At 34.0% G+C, this 19,292-nt stretch overlaps 2 protein-coding genes across 2 annotated transcripts; both read left to right on the forward strand.

Moving 5' to 3' along the window:
* Window positions 1-1,439: 1,439 nt before the first annotated feature.
* Window positions 1,440-2,074, forward strand: LOC122306217. Its single transcript, XM_043118654.1, has 2 exons — window positions 1,440-1,695; window positions 1,836-2,074. The coding sequence occupies exons 1-2, from the start codon at window positions 1,440-1,442 to the stop codon at window positions 2,072-2,074; spliced, it is 495 nt and encodes a 164-aa protein (XP_042974588.1).
* A 177-nt stretch (window positions 2,075-2,251) lies between these two features.
* LOC122306218 (uncharacterized mitochondrial protein AtMg00310-like) lies at window positions 2,252-2,710 on the forward strand. Its single transcript, XM_043118655.1, has one exon. The coding sequence runs from the start codon at window positions 2,252-2,254 to the stop codon at window positions 2,708-2,710; it is 459 nt and encodes a 152-aa protein (XP_042974589.1).
* The last annotated feature ends 16,582 nt before the right edge of the window (window positions 2,711-19,292 follow it).

Below are 19,292 nucleotides of genomic sequence, written 5' to 3' on the forward strand. Positions count from 1 at the left end.
TGGAACTACTGAGAACTTGGCGACTCTCGGACAGTTCAAAACCTTTGCCAGACGGGAGAAGAGGCCAAATGTGATTTTCTTAATGGAGACAAAGTTGAGGAGTGGGAAAAGTGACAGGATAAAAAGAAGAGTAAGGACTGAGGGTTGTTTTGTAGTGGAACCAGAGGGAAGGAAAGGGGGATTGATGTTACTTTGGGATTATTCGATTGATGTGGAGATTATGAACTACTCCAATAGACACATCAATGTTTGGGTTACTAATGAGAAAGGGAATGAGAGATGGCTGCTGATAGGTTTCTATGGGCAACCTGACTCTAGTTTAAAGGCAAAATCTTGGCAATTATTGGCTTCAATGAGACCTATAGATGAGGTTGGTTGATGTGTCATGGGGCACTTCAATGAAGTTGTGACACATGATGAGAAAATGGAGGGTAGACAAAGACAGGAGAAATAGATGGCTGGATTTAGAGAAGCATTGGAAATGGGAGGTCTGTTTGATTAGGAGTGGAGAGGTGACAAATGCACCTAAAGCAATAAGCATGGGGACGAGAGATTTACTAAAGAGAGGCTTGATAGGGCAGTAGCTAGTCTGAGGTGGAAAGGGATTTTCAAAGAAGGGTGGGTAGAGGTGCTAGCAACCAGGTGTTCAGATCATAGATCTCTTCTCTTATGCATGAACCAAGAACCTACAAGAGAATAGAGGAGAAAGAGATTCTTAAAAATTACAAGAGAATGAAGGGAATCACAATATGGTGGAGATAAGAGAACAAGAGGAGATAGGGGTCTACCTAGATATGGAGAATTTGAAGTGGAGGCAAAGAGCTAAGCTGGACTGGTACAAACTTGGGGATCGAAACACTCAGTTTTTTCATAGTTTTGCTAACCAAAGAAGGAAAAAGAATATCAAGCAGATTTTTGATGATCATAATGTGTGGCAAACTAGTCTAGAGAAGAAAGAAAAGGTTTTCAATAACTATTTTCAGAAACTTTTTATTTCCTCAGCCCCAAGTGTAGATGATATTGATGAATATTTGAGGGAGGTACTACCTTGTGTGTCAGATGATATGAACAATAGTTAATCAAAACCTTTCTCTAGAAGTGAGATTGAGGAAGCTTTCAAACAAATGGCCCCATTGAAATCCCCTAGACCAAACGGGTTTGGGGCTTGCTTTTATCAAAAGCATTGGCAAGTGGTAGGTGATGAAGCAGTCCTGTCATGGCTCAATGGTTATTCTCTGCTCCCCTCTATGAATCATACTTTTATAGTACTCATTCCTAAAGTTAAAGAATCCAGAGTGGCCAATGATTACAGGCCAATTAGCCTTTGTAATGTAGCTTATAAGATCATGTCAAAAGTGTTGGCAAATAGGTTGAAAAAAAATTTCTAAATGAAGTAATTTCACCCAACCAAAGTGCTTTTATTGATCAATGATAACATAATGGTGGCATATGAGGTGCTCCATACCATGAAAATTAGGAAAAATGGCAAAGTGGGAAACATGGCTATTAAGCTTGACATGTCCAAAGCTTATGATAGGATCGAGTGGTGTTACTTGGAGGCTGTCATTGGGAAGTTGAGATTTTGCAAGAAATGGATTGATATCATAATGAAATGTGTCTCAACTGTGAGTTATTCTGTTTTAATCAATGGTAGTCCTGGGTCAAGGATCCATCCAATGAGGAGCTTGAGACAAGGTGAAACTTTGTCTCATACTTGTTTATAATGTGTGTTGAGGGCCTCAGTTCAGTGTTATACCAGTCAGACAGGAAGGGAAGTATAAGAGGGGTAACTGTAGCAAGGAGTGGAACACGTGTAAATCATCTGCTTTTTGCAGATGATTACATTTTATTTAGGAGGGCTATAGCAGGTGAGTGGGTGAAAATCCAAGAGCTATTACATAAATATGAAAAAGCATCAGGGCAGTTTTTGAATAAGGAGAAGACAATAGTTTTCTTCAGCTCGAATTCAAGGATAGGAGAAAAAGAGAAGATCATGGAGCTAGGAGGCACAATTATGAAAGATAGTTATGAAAAGTACTTGGGTTTACCCCCAGTAGTAGGGAAATCCAAGTAAAACACATTTAGAGGTATCAAAGAAAAGGTGTGGAAAAATGTCAACAATTGGAAAAATTCATTTATGTCATCAGTAGGTAAGGAGGTCTTGATCAAGGTAGTTTTACAATCAATCCCAACATACACCATAAGTGTATTCAAACTTCCAAAAAACCTGTGTAAGGAGTTACACTCATTGATGGCAAACTTCTGGTGGGGTACTACTCAGACAAAAAGAAGTAGCATTCATTGGTGTAGCTGGGAAAAACTTGGAGAATCAAAAGGGGGAGGAGTTTTGGGCTTTAGAGACCTAGAGTGCTTCAACATGGCTTTGTTGGCCAAACAAGACTGGAGGTTCTTACAAAATCCAAGGAGTTTGGTAGCAAAGGTGTTTAAGGAGAAGTACTTCAGCTCATTTTACTTGCTTAATGCAAAATTGGGACACAGGCCTTCATTTATATGGAGGAGTGTGTGGCGAGAAATGAATCTATTGAAAGAAGGTCTAAGATTGAGGGTTGGGAATGGGAATAGCATAAGGATTTGGGGGCAGAAATGGCTACCAACACCTTCATCCTTTTGTAATCAATCTCCTTGCTCCATACTGGATAAAGAAGCAAAATTCAGTGAGTTGATTTCTAATAGGGAATGGGATGAGTAGTTGATAAAGAGAATCTTCAAGCAATAAGAGGTGGATCATATCTGCAACATACCAATAAGTAAGTTGAACTCTAAAGACAAAATGATATGGAGGTGCACAACAAAAGGACAGTTTACTCAAACTCTTCATGTGGAAAGCTATGAAGGAGTTATTAGCCATAAGAAATAATTTGTTCTTAAGGAGAATAACAAAAAACTCAAAGTGTCCAATATGTAAGAGTGATGATCATGAAATAGTGATGCATGCACTTTGGTTTTGCCCAGTAGCAGCAGATGTATGGTCTGAATCAATAAATGTAATATAGAAATGGAGATCAAATGAAGTTGATTTATTAGCTTTATGGGAAAGATTGGTGGAGAGGGTAAGCAAAGAAGATTTAGAGGAGATAGTTATGGTAATGAGAAGCATCTGGTTGAGAAGAAACTAGTTCATATTTGATGGGATTTTTAAAAGTCCAAGCCAAGTGATGAAAGTGGCTAGAGATGAATTAAGAGTTTTCCAACTGGTTCAACAAAATGCAAGGCAGAATTCAGAAACAAGAGCAAAAAGGAGGGCTTTGTTGTGGAGTAGACCAAGAGAGTTCTCTGTTAGAGCAAATTGGGATGCACTAATTGATAAAAAAGAAAGAAAGGTGGGGCTTGGGGTGGTTATTAGAGATGAGGAAGGGGAAATATTGGTTGTCGTTGGAGAACAGAAAATGAATGTGACAGATTCTGTAGTAGCCAAAAGTCTTGCTTTATGGAAAGCCATGGAAGTGTGCAGAGACCTCAATTTCAGTAAGGTTCTATTTTGAAGGTGATGCTCAATTTATAGTGAAAGCTGTCAATGAAGAGAGAGGATTATTCTAGCTATGGTAGTGTCATTGAAGATGCAAAGAAGTTGTTAAAGGCAAGAGAGAAGTGGAGTGTTAATTTTGTGCACAGGGAAGTAAATGAGGCAGCACATGCATTAGCAAAAGAAGCTTTACTGTTAAATCCTGAAGTAGGTGGGATAGAAGAGGCTCCAAGTTGTATAAGGAGTATTATAGTCAAGGAAAAGTCTTGTAATGAGTTCTCAGTTCAATGGATGAATACAGAGGAATTTTTTCAACCAAAAAAATAAAAATAAAAATGGAATGGCAAATGGTTTAACTAACCTTGGAGCAATAGGTATTACTTCACATTTTTCTTCTACTTCACAACTATCTCGACAATTCTATAAAATCTTTGTTATCGATAAATCTGGTTTGCCAAACTTAGTTGGAAATAGAAGTTTTAGTTTTGGTATTATATAGTCTTGTTTTTTTTTTCTTTGTAAATAGTTACTACTTTAATTGCTTACATATTATAAAGCTTAGTATAAGACTATTTTTAAAACTTTAGTTAGGGATTTTTTTAACCTCCATGTTTGTTTATAATATGGTATTCATTCACTTTAATTAAGGGTTATTAATAAAATTAAAGTTGCTTTAAAAAATAAGATAGAATTTGAAGAAACGGTGATGGAATTGTCATTCGATCTTGAAATGTGGCCCAAAACTTTACTAACTCGACCGCACCCTTTGCTCACTCAACCCACTTCCAGGGGTAAGAAAATAATCCATCCATTTTGGGTCCAAATCTTTGAAACTCCTCTATTCCTTCCCCTTTCAACCTATTAGAACACCTCGCCCCTCGTTTACCTCTTAATTCTCAAACGCAAAACTCATCTCACTTTGGCCCGAGGATCGTCTCACCCAAGGGAAAGAACGAATTCCTTAATTTCTTATTTAGGGTGATTTTGGGTTGATGGCTTTTCGAGGTCGGGGGCGAGGGCAGGGATATGGAGGCGCCGGAGGCTATGGATTTGCCAAACAAGAGCCATTTGAGCTTTTCTCTGTACGGTTGTCTCAATGTTTTTGATTTTTCATGCTTGTTCTTTTATTGATTAAAGTCCCGGTTGTGTTTGGTGTTGGTTGTTTGACAACGGTGGATTAGTAATTCTCTAATCAAACTTCAAATGAAGGTGGATTAGCAGGAAACATTGATTATTGATATTGGTGTTGAATAAGTTTGGAATAGTATATGTTACGTTCTAAATTAGATACATTGCGTTAATCTTTTTATTTTTTGAAATGAACTTCTCATTGATAATCAAAGATCAATTATAGAGTTTGTCAAACAAGACATTACCTGAGATAATAATTATATATATATAGCTTATTCTGGCTTAGCCTTGTAAGTGATAACTGGGTACAATCTTGGGGCCATTGTTTTGATTTTTAATGGAACGGATAAAAAAAAAAAAATTGGTTTTGATTAAAATATTTGCATTTTGTTTGGATGGAAGCTCAATTGTTAATCGTGTGAAAGATTTAAAACCTAAACTTAGACCAATATTTTCCATTTCATTAGCTGTTTTGGTTTTAGACTTACTACTTATTGTTGTGCATGTGAAAGTTTTCTCGATGCAATTGTAGGATATTGAATTGCCTAACATCAAAAGCGTGCATGAAGAAGAAACCCTAGTTAGGGAGAGTGTAAAGTTGCAAAATTTTTGGAAGGCCTCTACCTATTATGTTGACGAGACTGTTTCTAAAAGTAAGGATATTTGATTTGGTGTTGGAATGGTAGCTTGCTTATAAGCTGTTAAGGACACAAGTGACTCAACTATTTAACCTGTGATATAAAAGGAGGAGTAGAGCAATAGCAATACACGTAGCAAGTTAACTGCTAGCTCAGAAAACTCCAAAATAGTGCAGCAGCGTCATGAGGAATGTTCCAGTATAAAGAATCAAAATCTGGTAGGCCAGGTGGCAATAGATCTGTGAATTATGGATGAAGGTTGTTATGTTTTCTTCTATATAAGATTGTAAAGTCTCTGCAGAATATGAATGCAAGAATTACAATGAATCAAAATAGAGGTTTTCTTTATCGCTTTTTGTCAAACACCTTGCATGCTTAAGTTAAAATTTCCACATGGTATCAAGAGCCATTTAACAGACCCACGTCTTTTTTGTTTCACATACATAGCTGAATGGCTTTTACTGATTCTTCTGAAATTTCTTCTTCACAGAATCAAACATCTATCGCCACCCTTACCATTCTCAATTCCGCAAGTCATTTCATCACCATTTAGCTTACCATAGAAAATTATCTTCTATGGAAAGCACAAATGGTGCCTTTTCTAAAGGGACATCAGTTGTATCATCATGTGGATGGTTCATCTACTATGCCTCCCCCATGATCGACGACACTGCTAGCCTAGAATATACCAAGTGGCTCTTACTTGATCAGCTTATTCTATTTGCCATTAACTCTTCCTTGTCTGAATAGGTCCTTCCCAGGTCCCTGAATGTTCCACATCACATGAAGTTTGGTCCTCTTTACAAATCTTTTTTGCGACACAATTTTCTGCTCATGTAATGCAGACCCAGTATCAATTAGCTACTCTTAAAAAGGGATGCGAATCAATTAATGATTATTTCCACAAGGCAAAAACCTTGGTTGCCTCATTGGGTGCTGCTGGACAACCCTTATCCTCTTCTAAATTTTCTCTGTCTATAGGTTTGGCCGCCATGGTTAGCACAACCCTACCACGGGAGAGAAACATGGTCTCTACTTTGTGAGATACTCTATTTTGATGTGATGATGATGCTTAGGTTATGTTATGCCAAAGTACATTGGGTTTTCTATGTCTTAAAACCATCGCTCTGTTATGTTTGAAAACCTGTTTTGTTATGTATGATAACTCTAGAAAATATTTTTGTTTTGCATACTATATTCGGTAAATGCTCATGTTTGTACGTTAGCATATATCCTCTACTTACTAAGTTGTTGATAACTCGATCACCCCTTATCTTCATAATATTTTTCAGATGATATTGATGATCCAACTAGGAGTTAAGAATAGAAATTAGAGCTTGGCTAGCTATGAAAAAAGGGTTGAGTACCTAAAAATACCAATATATTTAGAAGGGCTTGATTTGAGTATTTAGAGTTCTTTATGCCATTTGGATCTATTGAGACTTATTTAATTTTCAATCTGTTATGTTAAGGTTACTAGAAGTTTGTGGAGACAAGTATTTATGTTAATTGATCTTTTCATTTTATGACTTTATGAAGGATTTTTATTTATTAAGTTGATAAAGATGAATTTATGTCTATTTTGAAATATTTGGAGATTTATTTGTATTAGGAGACCTGAATATAGGTAACAAGTAGTAATTCTCTGACCCTCACGGGTACAGGGAATTACAGTTGGTATCAGAGCCATGTTTGAGGTTCTACATACTATAGTATGTGAGATTTCGGATTATAGATAAGACTTTAAGAAATTAATTTCAGATTTGATGTGATAGGGGAGCGGACTTTAAGGAATAATATTGTTAGTATTGGAAGTTTTGGAATTTGCAGACTTTAAGAATGACTCTGATGTGTAGGACTATACAAGTTTATGAGCTGAATTCATGTTGATTGAGGTTTGTTTTGATTCCGGAGACTTTATATAAAGATTTGATAGGGTTAAAGGTTTAGACTTTGGAGATAGATCATTACTACTGTTGCGTGAACATTTTTTTTTCTTTCTCTCCCTATTATAGGTACCTTTGTAACTCTGAGGTATTATATATGTATGTTTGTTTTACGAGTACCACTATTTATTTACGATTATATGAATTCTATATTTTTGAAACATTTATTAAAGGTCCAAGTTTTTTAGGATGCCACCTCGTCAACGGGAACGAAATATATCGGATCTAAATGCAACCGATAATGAAAGGGAAGCAAATTCGAGTGCTTCCAAAGTGCTTCAAGTAGCGGCACCTTAATTAATAGATGATTTCGTGTAGAATCCCCCGAGTCGCCAACGCAACCATAATGAAGGAAGCTATACCATGGAATAATTCAACCGTTTGCATCCCCTTTCTCTTGAGGGGATAGGTGAACCAACCCTGGCAAAGGATTGGGTTCAGGATATTGAGGAGATACTGCGGGTTCTGACCTACACAGAGGCACAGTACGCCACCTTCAAGCTAACCGGGAAGGTGAAAAGATGGTGGATTTCTGAAAGAACTATCAGAGAAGCTGAAGGGATGGAAATAGTCAGTTGGCTACATTTCAAATAGATTTTTCTGGAGCACTTCTTTCCAAGCTCGCTCAGAGATGACAAGGCTATGGAATTTTCCACTTTGGTGTAGGGAGCTATGACAATACACCAGTATGCGGCTAGATTTTCCAAGTTGTCACATTTTGCGGCATAACTAATACCTAATGAAGAGAAAAAAAAGGTGCGTAAGTTTGAATAGGGGCTGAGCGAAAAACTTTATGAACGAGTGGTGGGCTTTTAGATTCAAAACTTTTCAAAGTTGGTGAATACGACCACAGTATTTGAACAAAGACTTCAAAGAAGCGCTGCACTACTTGATCAGAGGAAGATGACTACTCCGTCTGGGTACCATTCTGGCATGGATCAGGGACCGTGGAAAAAGAGGAACAAAAGTAGTAGCTCGGTTAAAAGACCGGTTCAAGGTAACCAACAGCCTTATCAGTGTAGGACATGCAACCAAGTGCATTCCAGGGAGTGCAGAAAAGGGGCAGGATTATGTTTCTATTGCGGCAAACCACGACACTTGATTACGCCTAAAGAATAATGCGGTAGTTGTAGCACAGTTTTGGGATATCGATTCCACAGTAAGACAAATTAAAAGAATACCAAAATGAACAAAGAAACTAAAAAAAAATATTAAATGATTGATGGAGAATAAAGATTAATTTTTAATGCAAATTAAGGTGAAGCAAAGTTACTAACGAAAGAAGTAATCAAATTGACGAACAGTAGAGCGTTTGGAATCCCTTGCACAAATTCGGTATCTTAATTAATTTTAATTCATTGAATAACTCAATTGGAAACTTAATTCTTGAAATTTTCACTCGGAATGTATAGATTTATAAACCAAATGTAACCCTTTGAAAAATCATTCACCACTTTTAAAATATGTAAATTATTATCCCTATTGAGAAAATACAACGACGACAATATACTCAGGGAGCGATATTGCAGCAAAGAACTAAATCAATATAAATAAATAATTGATCCAAACTTAATCAAAGAACCAATCCATTCAATAGAAAAAGCATGACTGAATCCATAAACAGAGTAAACTCTATGATTATTCGGAGAAGAAAACATCAACAATGAATTGAGAATGATAAAACAAAAGAGTTTTAGTAATTAAAAATCAAATACATAAATTAAAAATAAATGAGAAATATCATCTAATGTGCAAGTTCATCCATAACCCTACTTGAGAATTTAATTACCCATAAATATAATGGACAACAAAAACTTCAAGAGAAAACTGAAGTGAATTGCGGCCATGAAAGTGATTTTCTCCTCTATTCAAATCTACCTCTTGTGTCTCTCCTCCCTCCTCTATTTCGTGCTAATGATATAAGCGCTTTAAATCACTAGGCATGGCACTATTGATTTCCTGCCACTCAGAGGACCCACTAGGCCAATTCCAATCACCTCCTTCTATGATTGCCCCAACTTTAGCTTCCTCTCCCAAACCAGAAGCTGAAATGAAACTGTTCCCAAACTTGCTGACAAAGGGACCAAGGGGTAGGAAAGAAACCCTAATGTCTTCATAATTCCCGCATAAAATAATCATTTAAATTTTAGAACTAATCTTGGAAGCCACATATGTACTTTATAATTTCGAATTTGGAAATCCTTATTAGAGATAAATTTATAAAAATTTAAGATATATTTCTAATGAATCAAGAATCATATGGTTGAAATACTAAAGTATGTCCAAACTGTCTCCTAGCAAATTTCGGATTTGGACTTCTTGCAGTTAACTTTTGTGATTTTTTTCTTTTTTTTTTCTTGATCCAAATTGCTCTCAGACCCTATGAAAGTCCTCATTTGAATTTGACTTGCTCTTTTATAAACTCTAAAACTAAACATAAAAAAATTACTTAGGAGTATCCCAACGTTAATAAAAAGTCAATTCAAGAATATATATTAATTCCTATGATTTCTATTCACATTTTAGCATTTCAATCCAATAATAGGGTATTTAGAGTGCACTTTCACACACTCATCAACACTACATTAGGGATTGCCCATTGTAACCGAACATCAACCAAGCGAACATACCGCCACCTCAGAGAAATGAAGTCACAGCATGAAGAACAACCAACGTCCTACTGCGCTGGCATGGGATTTTGCACTGACGCCTAGAGAGGCTGAGGATAAGAATGACGTGATCATTGGTATGACTTCTTTGATTTGCTTTAAGTTATTAAATTGTTGGTTGTTGTTAAGACTTTGGATAATTTAGTGCATGGATAATACTGAACGTGATCACAGGTACTCTTTCTTTGTTTTCTAATAACGCTACTGTGTTATCTGATTCAGGAGCAACACGTTCTTTTGTTTCCATGGCTCACACTGGATTTTGCACTTTAGAAACTGAAAATTTGAAGCACAAGTTAATCGTCTCGACCCCAATAGGAATTTCAGTAGTCTGTGATAGCGTTCTATCGTGGTGTCCTTTATCTATTGAAGGAAGACTAATGCCAGCTGATTTAATAATTTTTCATTTGGTTTGATATGATTTTGGGTATGGACTGGCTAGCTTCCCACCACACTAGTATTGATTGTTTTTAAAAAAGTAGTATTAGACCCTAGAAGAAAGTGAGATTGCATCCACCCATAATATCCACCGTTCAGTTTGGAAAACTGTTACGTGATGGTTGTCAAGGGTTCTTATCTTGTGTGGTAGAAGCACCAAGAGAGGAGTTGAAATTAGAGCATATACTTGTTGTGAGTGATTATCCAGATGTTTTTGCTCTTTGGTTGTTATTGGGTTTGTGTTGTTGGTCATTAACGTATAGTATTTATTTTTATGAATAGGTGACGAGACTAATATTCTCAAGCAAATATCAATTGGCTGATATTCTCACAAAGCCACTCTCAACTACTCACTTTGAGTTCTTACGATCAAGCCTCACCATCTGAGAGTGGTGCCGCTTGCATTGCGGGGGACTGTTAAGGACATAGATGACTCAACCATTAAATCTATGATAATAAATGAGGAGTGCAATAATAGCAATACACGTAGCAAGTTATCTGCCAGCTCATAAAACTCTAGAATAGTATAGCAGCGTCATGAGGAATGTTCCAGTATAAAGAATCAAAATCTAGTAGGCCAAGTGGCAATAGATCCGTGAATTATGGATGAAGGTTGTTATATTTTCTTCTACATAAGATTGTAAAGTCTCGGTAGAATATGAATGCAAGAATTACAGTGAATCAAAATAAAGGTTTTCTTTATCGCTTTCTGTCAAACACCTTGCATGCATAAGTTGAAATTTCAACATAAGCCAATATATAAATACCTCTAGATTTTCACTAGATTATATCACTGTAATTTTTTTCAATTCTCGGATTTCTGGTGTCAGATAGTCGAAGCACAGAGATAGAGAGATATTATGACATGACAAAACCAAAGACTACAATAATCATGATTCTCTTTCACAAATTTTAGAGATTAAAAGATTTCTTCAAGAACTGATCGGAGGTGTGTAGTCTAAGCGATGAATTAAAAATGGGTGGCGGTCTTGATGAGTGCACGAAAACGCACTCTAAATACCCTATTATTGAATTAAAATGCTAAAATGTGAAAAAAAAAAAAAACATAGAAATTAATGTGTATTCTTGAATTGAGTTTTTATTTACGTTGAGATACTCCTAAGCAGTTTTTTATGTTTAATTTCTGAGTTTATAAAAGAGTAAGTCAAAGCCCAGTCAAATTCAAATGAGGACTTTCATGGGGTTTGAGAGCAATTTGGATCAAGAAGAAAAGATAAAAAAAATTACAAAAGGAAACTGCAAGAAGTCCGAATCCGAAATTTGCTAGGAGACAGCCTGGACATATAACTTTAGTATTTTGATCGTAACTTTCTAGTCACATATTATATTGATTCTATTCTTGATGCATTATAAAGCTATCTTAAATAGGTATAAATTTGTCTCTAATAAGAATTTTCAAATTCGAACTTCTGAAATGCATACATGGCTGCTAAGATTAGTCCTAAAATTTAAGCGATTTTTTTATGCAGAAATTATGAAGACATTAGGGTTTATTTCCTACCCTATATAAGCATATCATTAGCACGAATAGAAGGGGAGGAGAGGTACAAGAGACAGATTTGAAGAGAGGATAAAATCACTTTCATGGCCGCCATTTGCTTTATCTTTCTCTGGAGATTTTTGTTGCCCATTATATTTATGGGTAACTAAATTCTCAAGTAGGGTTATGGATGAACTTGCACATTAGATAGTATTTTTAATTTATGTATTTTATTTTCAATTGTTAAAACTCTTTTGTTTTATCATTCTCAATTCAATGTTGATGTTTTCTTCTCCGAATAATCATAGAATTTATTCTGTTTATGAATTCAGTCATGCTTTTTCTATTGAATGGATTGGTTTTTTGATTATGTTTGGATCAATTATTTATCTATATTGATTTAGTTCTTTGCTACAATATCGCTCCCTGAGTATATTGTCGTCGTCAAATTTTCTTAATAGGAATAATAATTTACGTATTTTAAAAGTAGTGAATGATTTTTCAAAGGGTGACATTTGGTTTAATTTTGGTTTATAAATCTATACATTCTGATTGGAAATTTCAGGAATTGAGTTTCCAATTGAGTTATTTAATGAATTAAGAATAAGTAAAATACCGGATTTGTGCAAAGGATTCTCGATGCTCTACTCTTCATCAATTTGATTACTTTTTCTGTTAGTAACTTTGCTTCACTTTAATTTAGATTTAAAATTAATCTTTGTTCTCTATTAATCATTTAATATTTTTATTTAGTTTCTTTGTTCCTTTTGCTATTCTTTTAATTTGTCTCCCTGTGGAATCGACATCACAAAGCTGTGCTACAATTATCGCGTTATTCTTTGGGCATAATCAGGTCTTCTAAGACTATATGCATTAATCTACGTTGTAGTTTTGTCTTACGTATTTCATGATGCCTAAATAGACCATTCGCATGGCACAATGAAATTCCCAAGTTCAAAGCACTACAAGAAAAATGAGTGACGAAATATTATATATGACGAGGATGACTATTTGTGATCAAAATATGCTCATTTTGATAGAAAATAATTATTTTTACAGAAAATAACTGGTCACAACTAAACAGATTTTTTATAGTGAAGGGGCAACAGCCAAGTCAGAAAAAAGTTAGGTGGAATCCAGAGTCAGGTTTGATGAGATAGAATATTGCCTCTCTATTTTCGTTTGCTTTAGTATTTTTGGGATGTATGCCTTATAATTTTCATCTTTTTGCAAGTCTCAGGTGCCCAATATTGATATTTTATTGATGGAGATCAATCCCTCAAAGTGTTTGGTTGTAAAAATTTGCCATTGCAAGCATTTCGATTTCTTTTGTCAATATGAAATCATTGAGTTTCAGTTTAATGAATGGAAAAGGCAAACAGCTATAGTTTCGAACTTCGCATGGACCAATTGTTTATGATAATTTCTTTAGTTTTTTGTGATTTTGGTTACTCGTGTTTTTGGTATTTTTTATGTATTATATTTTTAGCTAAATGCGCATGACTAGTTCTGATATTCTCAACTTGGTAAAATGAAAATTTGTGTGCACCAACTTTAATATATATTTTTTGGAAAGCACCGTCACCTAGCTTTTATGGTGAGATGACATTTCTATATATCATTGATCTATATTTCTTTGTAGATAGTTGTGTCCTACCAAAGTATGTTTCTTTGGATGTTATGTTAAATGGAGTGAAATCTTTTCTCTGGCCGAGCTGCAGAAGCTAGATTATTTAGAAAAGCTTGAACAAAGGGCTCAGGTAAACGATTTCCAACTTTTGTAACTCTAATACATACACTACTTGGTCAAAGATCACTCAAAGTCTGGTCTACATTGAATTGAGCATCCCAATGCCACATGTAGCTCTGCTTTCCCTCTCATCTCCTCTCATAAATCTAATGTAGTACTTGTCGGGACTCAAGTTGCATTGAACTAACCATGACTGTCATATGTTAGTACGTAGCTAGGTCGCGTGGCTCTAATGAGTCTAACGCTACAACATATTTGGTTTTTAGTGACAGTTGGGAAATTGTGACAGTCCCCAAAATGTCACTAAAAGTATTTTATGTGACGGTTTCTAGAAACCATCACTAAAGACAGATGAGATTTTTTTTACGTTCGAATGGAGAAGAAATTTATGTTCGAACGTCACATATACGTTCGAACATTAAGGCTACTGACTTGCGAACATGAAATGTTTTGGCGCCAACATTTGAATGTTAGTAATTAACGTTCGAACGTTAATTGTAACTTTAAGTTAAATATTACTCTAATTTAAAAATTGTGGTTTTTATAGTGCACAATTTGTGAACAAGTCTAAAAAATTGTAATATATATTTATATATACACAATTTGTAAAATATAGTTATATATTTATGTTTATATATATTTGAAGTGCAGTGATTTAGTATTAAAGTTGAAAAATCTAATATTAAAGAATATTGAGAATTGAAATTAAAAAATAATAGATATATTAAATAATATTGTTCCTTACATATATTAAAAGTAAAATACAAAATATGATAGAATTTCATAAACAACACTCAGACGAACGTGTTGTTCACAAAATTCGTACTCGTATCTCCTCAGTCAAGGTATCAACCTTCTCATTGAGGATATCGACATGATGGGCTATCTCAGCGATAGACTCCTCTACAGCCACTATCTGTTGATCGATATGTGCAGTCAGATGTGAGATCACCGTATCCACCCAAGCAGGCTACACATCTCTCACAAATGGACTCGTCAGCTATTGAATACTACTCCCCACACCAGGCCTGGGCTGCATCGGAGGAACTAGATCTGCTACAGGGGGTGGCTGACGTCGAGGATGCCCCCTCGCCTTTCCAATGCTACATCGATGCGTGCTCATGTCGAGAGGGGTCATCTGATCTGTGACCCGCTCCTCCGGCTAGAGTGGCACACTTTGATCAAGTAATAGCTGGCTGATGATGACACCATATGGGAGGTTGTCCATGGAGACAATGCTCACCTCGTAACGGATCCTCTCAAAGATGTGCAGTGGCAAATCAAGGGGATCTCCACGTGCCACTCAGATCAAAAACTATGCTCGAGTCTGACTAAATATTGCCTTATGTGCCAGAGGATCCACGTTTGTTGCAATAATAAGTTGCAACATATAGAAGAAAGGTAGCAGATATATTTGGTTGAAGGTGTTCTTCCTTTTGATCTATGTGCAGTCTCTCCCGGTGAGGATGTAGAAATCCTCGTCTCGGCCATCATCTCGAGCCTCATGATCAGTACCCTCAACCTCTGACCGGTCTGCACCTCCAACTAATGATGGCTCAACTAGGTGAGTAGAAGTGCTTATATTTGCCTTAAGTGTGCCGTGTGCAGATGTAGATGTGCAAACCCCAGCTGTATCGCCAGTATTAGAGTCAGTTGTAGTCGATGTCTCAACTACTTTTAATAACGACTTTGCATTTAAAAATTTGTTGCAAGAAGTGTATTTACTAAACAGAATGTCGTCGTTCTGTTTAGTAGAACCTATTGCAGCGACAAAAGTTGCTTAATAGGTTTAAAAAACAATATATATATATATATATATAGATGCCCCAAACTTATCTCGGGCGTGTTTAAGGAATGGGGAAGAAAAATTTCTTCCCCATTTCTTCTAAGCCAGCGCACACAGAGAGAGAGAAAGAGAGAGAGAGAGAGAGAGAGAGAGAGAGAGAGATTGTGAGAGAGAGTTTGAGTTTGACAGAGAGAGAGAGCTTGAGCTTGAGCTTGAGAGAGAACTAGAGTTTGGTATTTTTGAGAAACCCATTTCATGATAGAGAGATGGGTTTGTGTATTCAAAAATTTTTGTGTATATTGATTTGTATTCACAATAACTAATTTTGTGTTTATTTTAAAGGAATACAATTTGTTGGAGCTTGTTTCTTGGTTTAGTGAAGATTAAAGTTTGTTAACAAAAGCTAGTTATTTTCCTAAACTTGATTGATTGAATATATTGTGATTTGTTGGAGTGTTGGATTATATTTTTGTGATTATTATTGTTGGATTATATGTTGATTATTATTGTTGGATTACATGTTGATTATATTGTTAATTATTATTGTCGGATTATATTGTTGATTATTAGTTTTAATAAAAATATATTACTAGTGTGTTTTAATAAAATATTTTGTTTGTGAATGTTGTGAATATTTTGTAAGTTTATGTTGTTTATTGATGAATTAATATGTTTAGAAATATTGTGTTGGGAATATTGTGACTATGTTGTGTTATGGATTTGAAATATTGTGATTATTGTTTGTGGATTTATGTATCATTTTTTATATAATATTTTTTGATGTTTTTTGAATTTGTTCTTTCTTAATAAAATTATAAGTTTGGGAACTTAATTGAAGTTAAAATTAAAAACATTTAATATACATTTAATATGGGAATAAATATTTAATATTTAATAAGTATATATAATATATTCATACCAGTTTAATTAGAATATGATTATTGTAACTTATAATTAAATAACTTACTTAACTATATATAAAGTATAATATACATATAATAACTATAATTAATGAAAATATTATATAAATATTCCTACCTTTGTGAGGTTCCAAATCATTAGATTATTTTATATATATATATATATATATATATATAAAGAAAGTAAAATACTCTTCAAGAAAGAAGTCTTGAACCCACCAAATAAGTTCAACATTGGAAGGAATAATTTACTCTCTATTTAATATAAAATAGAGAGTAAATAACTAATGATCAAATAAATGCTTAATTAGAAATTTATATGTACTTATTATCTATACTAGGTGGGAGCAACGTGCAAAGCACGTTTGTCTAATTTTATGAAATGATTATTTGTAAAAAATAATATATATTTTATAAAAATTATTGATGTCACTTAATAATTTAAGGCATATTAGAGAAAATAAAAAAAAATTAGTTCAAAATATCATATAATCCAATACATGTTTATAACATCTATAATTTTAGCAAAGATGTATACGAAAAATTTAATAAAAGTCTAACATAAACGGTAGTTCAAAATATGTGTCGTTTGATGTTTGTATTATTATTCATCAATTTATGTCATCCTGTAGACGATCAATAGAGACAACATTGAAATTCTTATTTTGCTGTTGGTTGAGTCGATCAGGGACGACATAAAGTTAAAACATAATCTTTTTATAAAATTTGTGGTATAATATTTTCTATATATAGCATATATATAAATCCTAAAATATATTTTGAAGTTGTTGGCCGAATTTACTCTTTCTTGATTAGCTCAAGGATCATGGGCTTTGTCACGTACCCATCATAGCAAGCCTACGTGTGGAATATGACTTAGCGGAAGTTACGTCCTACTACCATGGGAAAAGAAAAAACACTTTGATTAAACACACTTGTATTATATATTATATGAGATTTTTAAATTTGAAATATTCAATAATCTAAGTTAATGAAACGTATAATACACGTATATTATACTTAGGGATTTACGTCTTATGCACCTAATACACGTGTATATGTTAAGGAAAATGAGAAAAATATAATAACTAATCTTTAATTACTTATTATTATATAAACTATTAAGTATTATTATTATTGTGATTAATAAATCATATAACAACATTGAATGTTATCTCTCTCAATATTTATGTCTTCATTTTATATGTCAAACTGTTAAAAACAAACGGTATTAACTTTAACGGAAAAACAAGAAAAACCGTTAAAACAAGATTTTCCGTTTCATACACACTTTTTATATATAGAAGATATAAAAAAAAAAAAAATAAGTCACTCAATTAAGTATATAAATATTAGTAAACATTTTAAACATAATAACTAATTATAACTAATATGTGCTTATTTTTTTATATAATTAAAATAAATTAACTTATACTAAGTTATAATATAAATAATATGAAATAAATAAGTATCAATTATAATAAAATATATATAATAACAATTAAATATATATAATAACAATTAAAATTATAATTGTGGAATAATAACAATTAAATTTATATAATAACAATTATATAATAACAATTAAAATTACATAGATATCAATTAATAAGTAATTAACATATATAATAACAATTAAAATTATAATTTAGGAATAACAATTAAAAAAACTTTGTTGTTTGTTGAAAAAGCTTAAGCTTCTTTTCCATAGCTAATAATTTTTATATTTTATATAAATTAACAATGTCAAATAAATAGTAGTGTTATATTGTTAAAATAGAGAAATATTGAAAAATATGCTCACAAGCTTCCTGTCTTGCAGACAATGGGGAAACATTATCTTGAATAAATGTCTGTCAAATTGCTTGACTATCAAAGGCTCTCCGGTGTTGAGAGTTGTCAATGCCATAGAGTTTGTGACAATTAAGCGATTAGACAAAATTTAAACATTTCTTCAAGACCATTCTCCCTCATTGTTTACAAGATAGGAAGATTGTGAGCATATTCTTCCATCTCAGCTCTAGTATAACAATATAACAATATTATATTTGTTTAACATTGTTAATTCAAACAACATGGAAATATTATTTGTAATATTTTTTGTAAGATATTGTGTGACATTGCATAAATAACCTTAGACCCGTTTGTTAGGTGTACACTAATTCCTGAATTGTCCAATATGGACATATTATATTATTTGTATTACATTTAGTATGAAGTTTTAGTGTCTTCATCTACTGTTCTTCGAGTATAGTGTTCGTAGGGTCACAATCCCTCTATGTGAACATGTATACTTGGAGAAATATGGGGAGGTGCTGTCAAAATTTCTACTGATGTGGAAAGTAGTAGAGTGACAGAATATATGTAATATTGATAATATAATCTCGAATGGGATAAAACCAACTACCTTATCGAAAGAGCAGTTCGAATTGGCGCATAACATGCATGTGAGTTTTCTATGTACATATTACTAATAGATAGATGCTTTTAGAAATGAACAAAAGTTAGATGTGTCTAAGCAATAGACTTGGAAAGGATTACGCACCCTATGCACATGAAGTAAGAACTTTTATTGATTTTGCAAGGGCCTCTGTTGATAGTCGTTACATTAAGTGTCCATGCCGAGGGTGTAAAAATTTGTGTGCGATAGGGTTGGATGAAGTTGAAAGTCATATATTTGTAAACTGTATGGATCTGGGGTATACCTGATAGGTACTGCATGGTGAGCCATATGCACAGTCAGTGGATGCATTGTTCGGTCATCCGAATTATTTGCGGCACGTGAATAATGATTATGAGCGGGATGAGATGGAGAAGATGTTGAGTGACATTGGAGTTGGGATGTTTATGGATGAGGTTGACGACAATGCCTCAAGTGGCCGAAGGACTGATTCCGAAAATTTCGCTACAATGTGGAAAGATGCAAAGCACGAGCTTTATCCATATTGTACAAAACATTTCAAAATGTCGTTTATTACGCGGTTGCTTCACATTAAGTCATTGTGTGGGATGTCGACGAAAACAATAAA

The sequence above is a fragment of the Carya illinoinensis genome, chromosome 4, assembly GCF_018687715.1.
Source record: "Carya illinoinensis cultivar Pawnee chromosome 4, C.illinoinensisPawnee_v1, whole genome shotgun sequence".
NCBI classification, from domain to species: domain Eukaryota; kingdom Viridiplantae; phylum Streptophyta; class Magnoliopsida; order Fagales; family Juglandaceae; genus Carya; species Carya illinoinensis.

Coding starts and splice junctions, on each gene's coding strand:
- LOC122306217 (XM_043118654.1), top strand. CDS start 1,440: ATGGTGGCATATGAGGTGCTCCATACCATGAAAATTAGGAAAAATGGC. Junction 1,696..1,835: donor AATGAGGAGCTTGAGACAAG/GTGAAACTTTGT, acceptor TGCTTTTTGCAG/ATGATTACATTTTATTTAGG.
- LOC122306218 (XM_043118655.1), top strand. CDS start 2,252: ATGGCAAACTTCTGGTGGGGTACTACTCAGACAAAAAGAAGTAGCATT.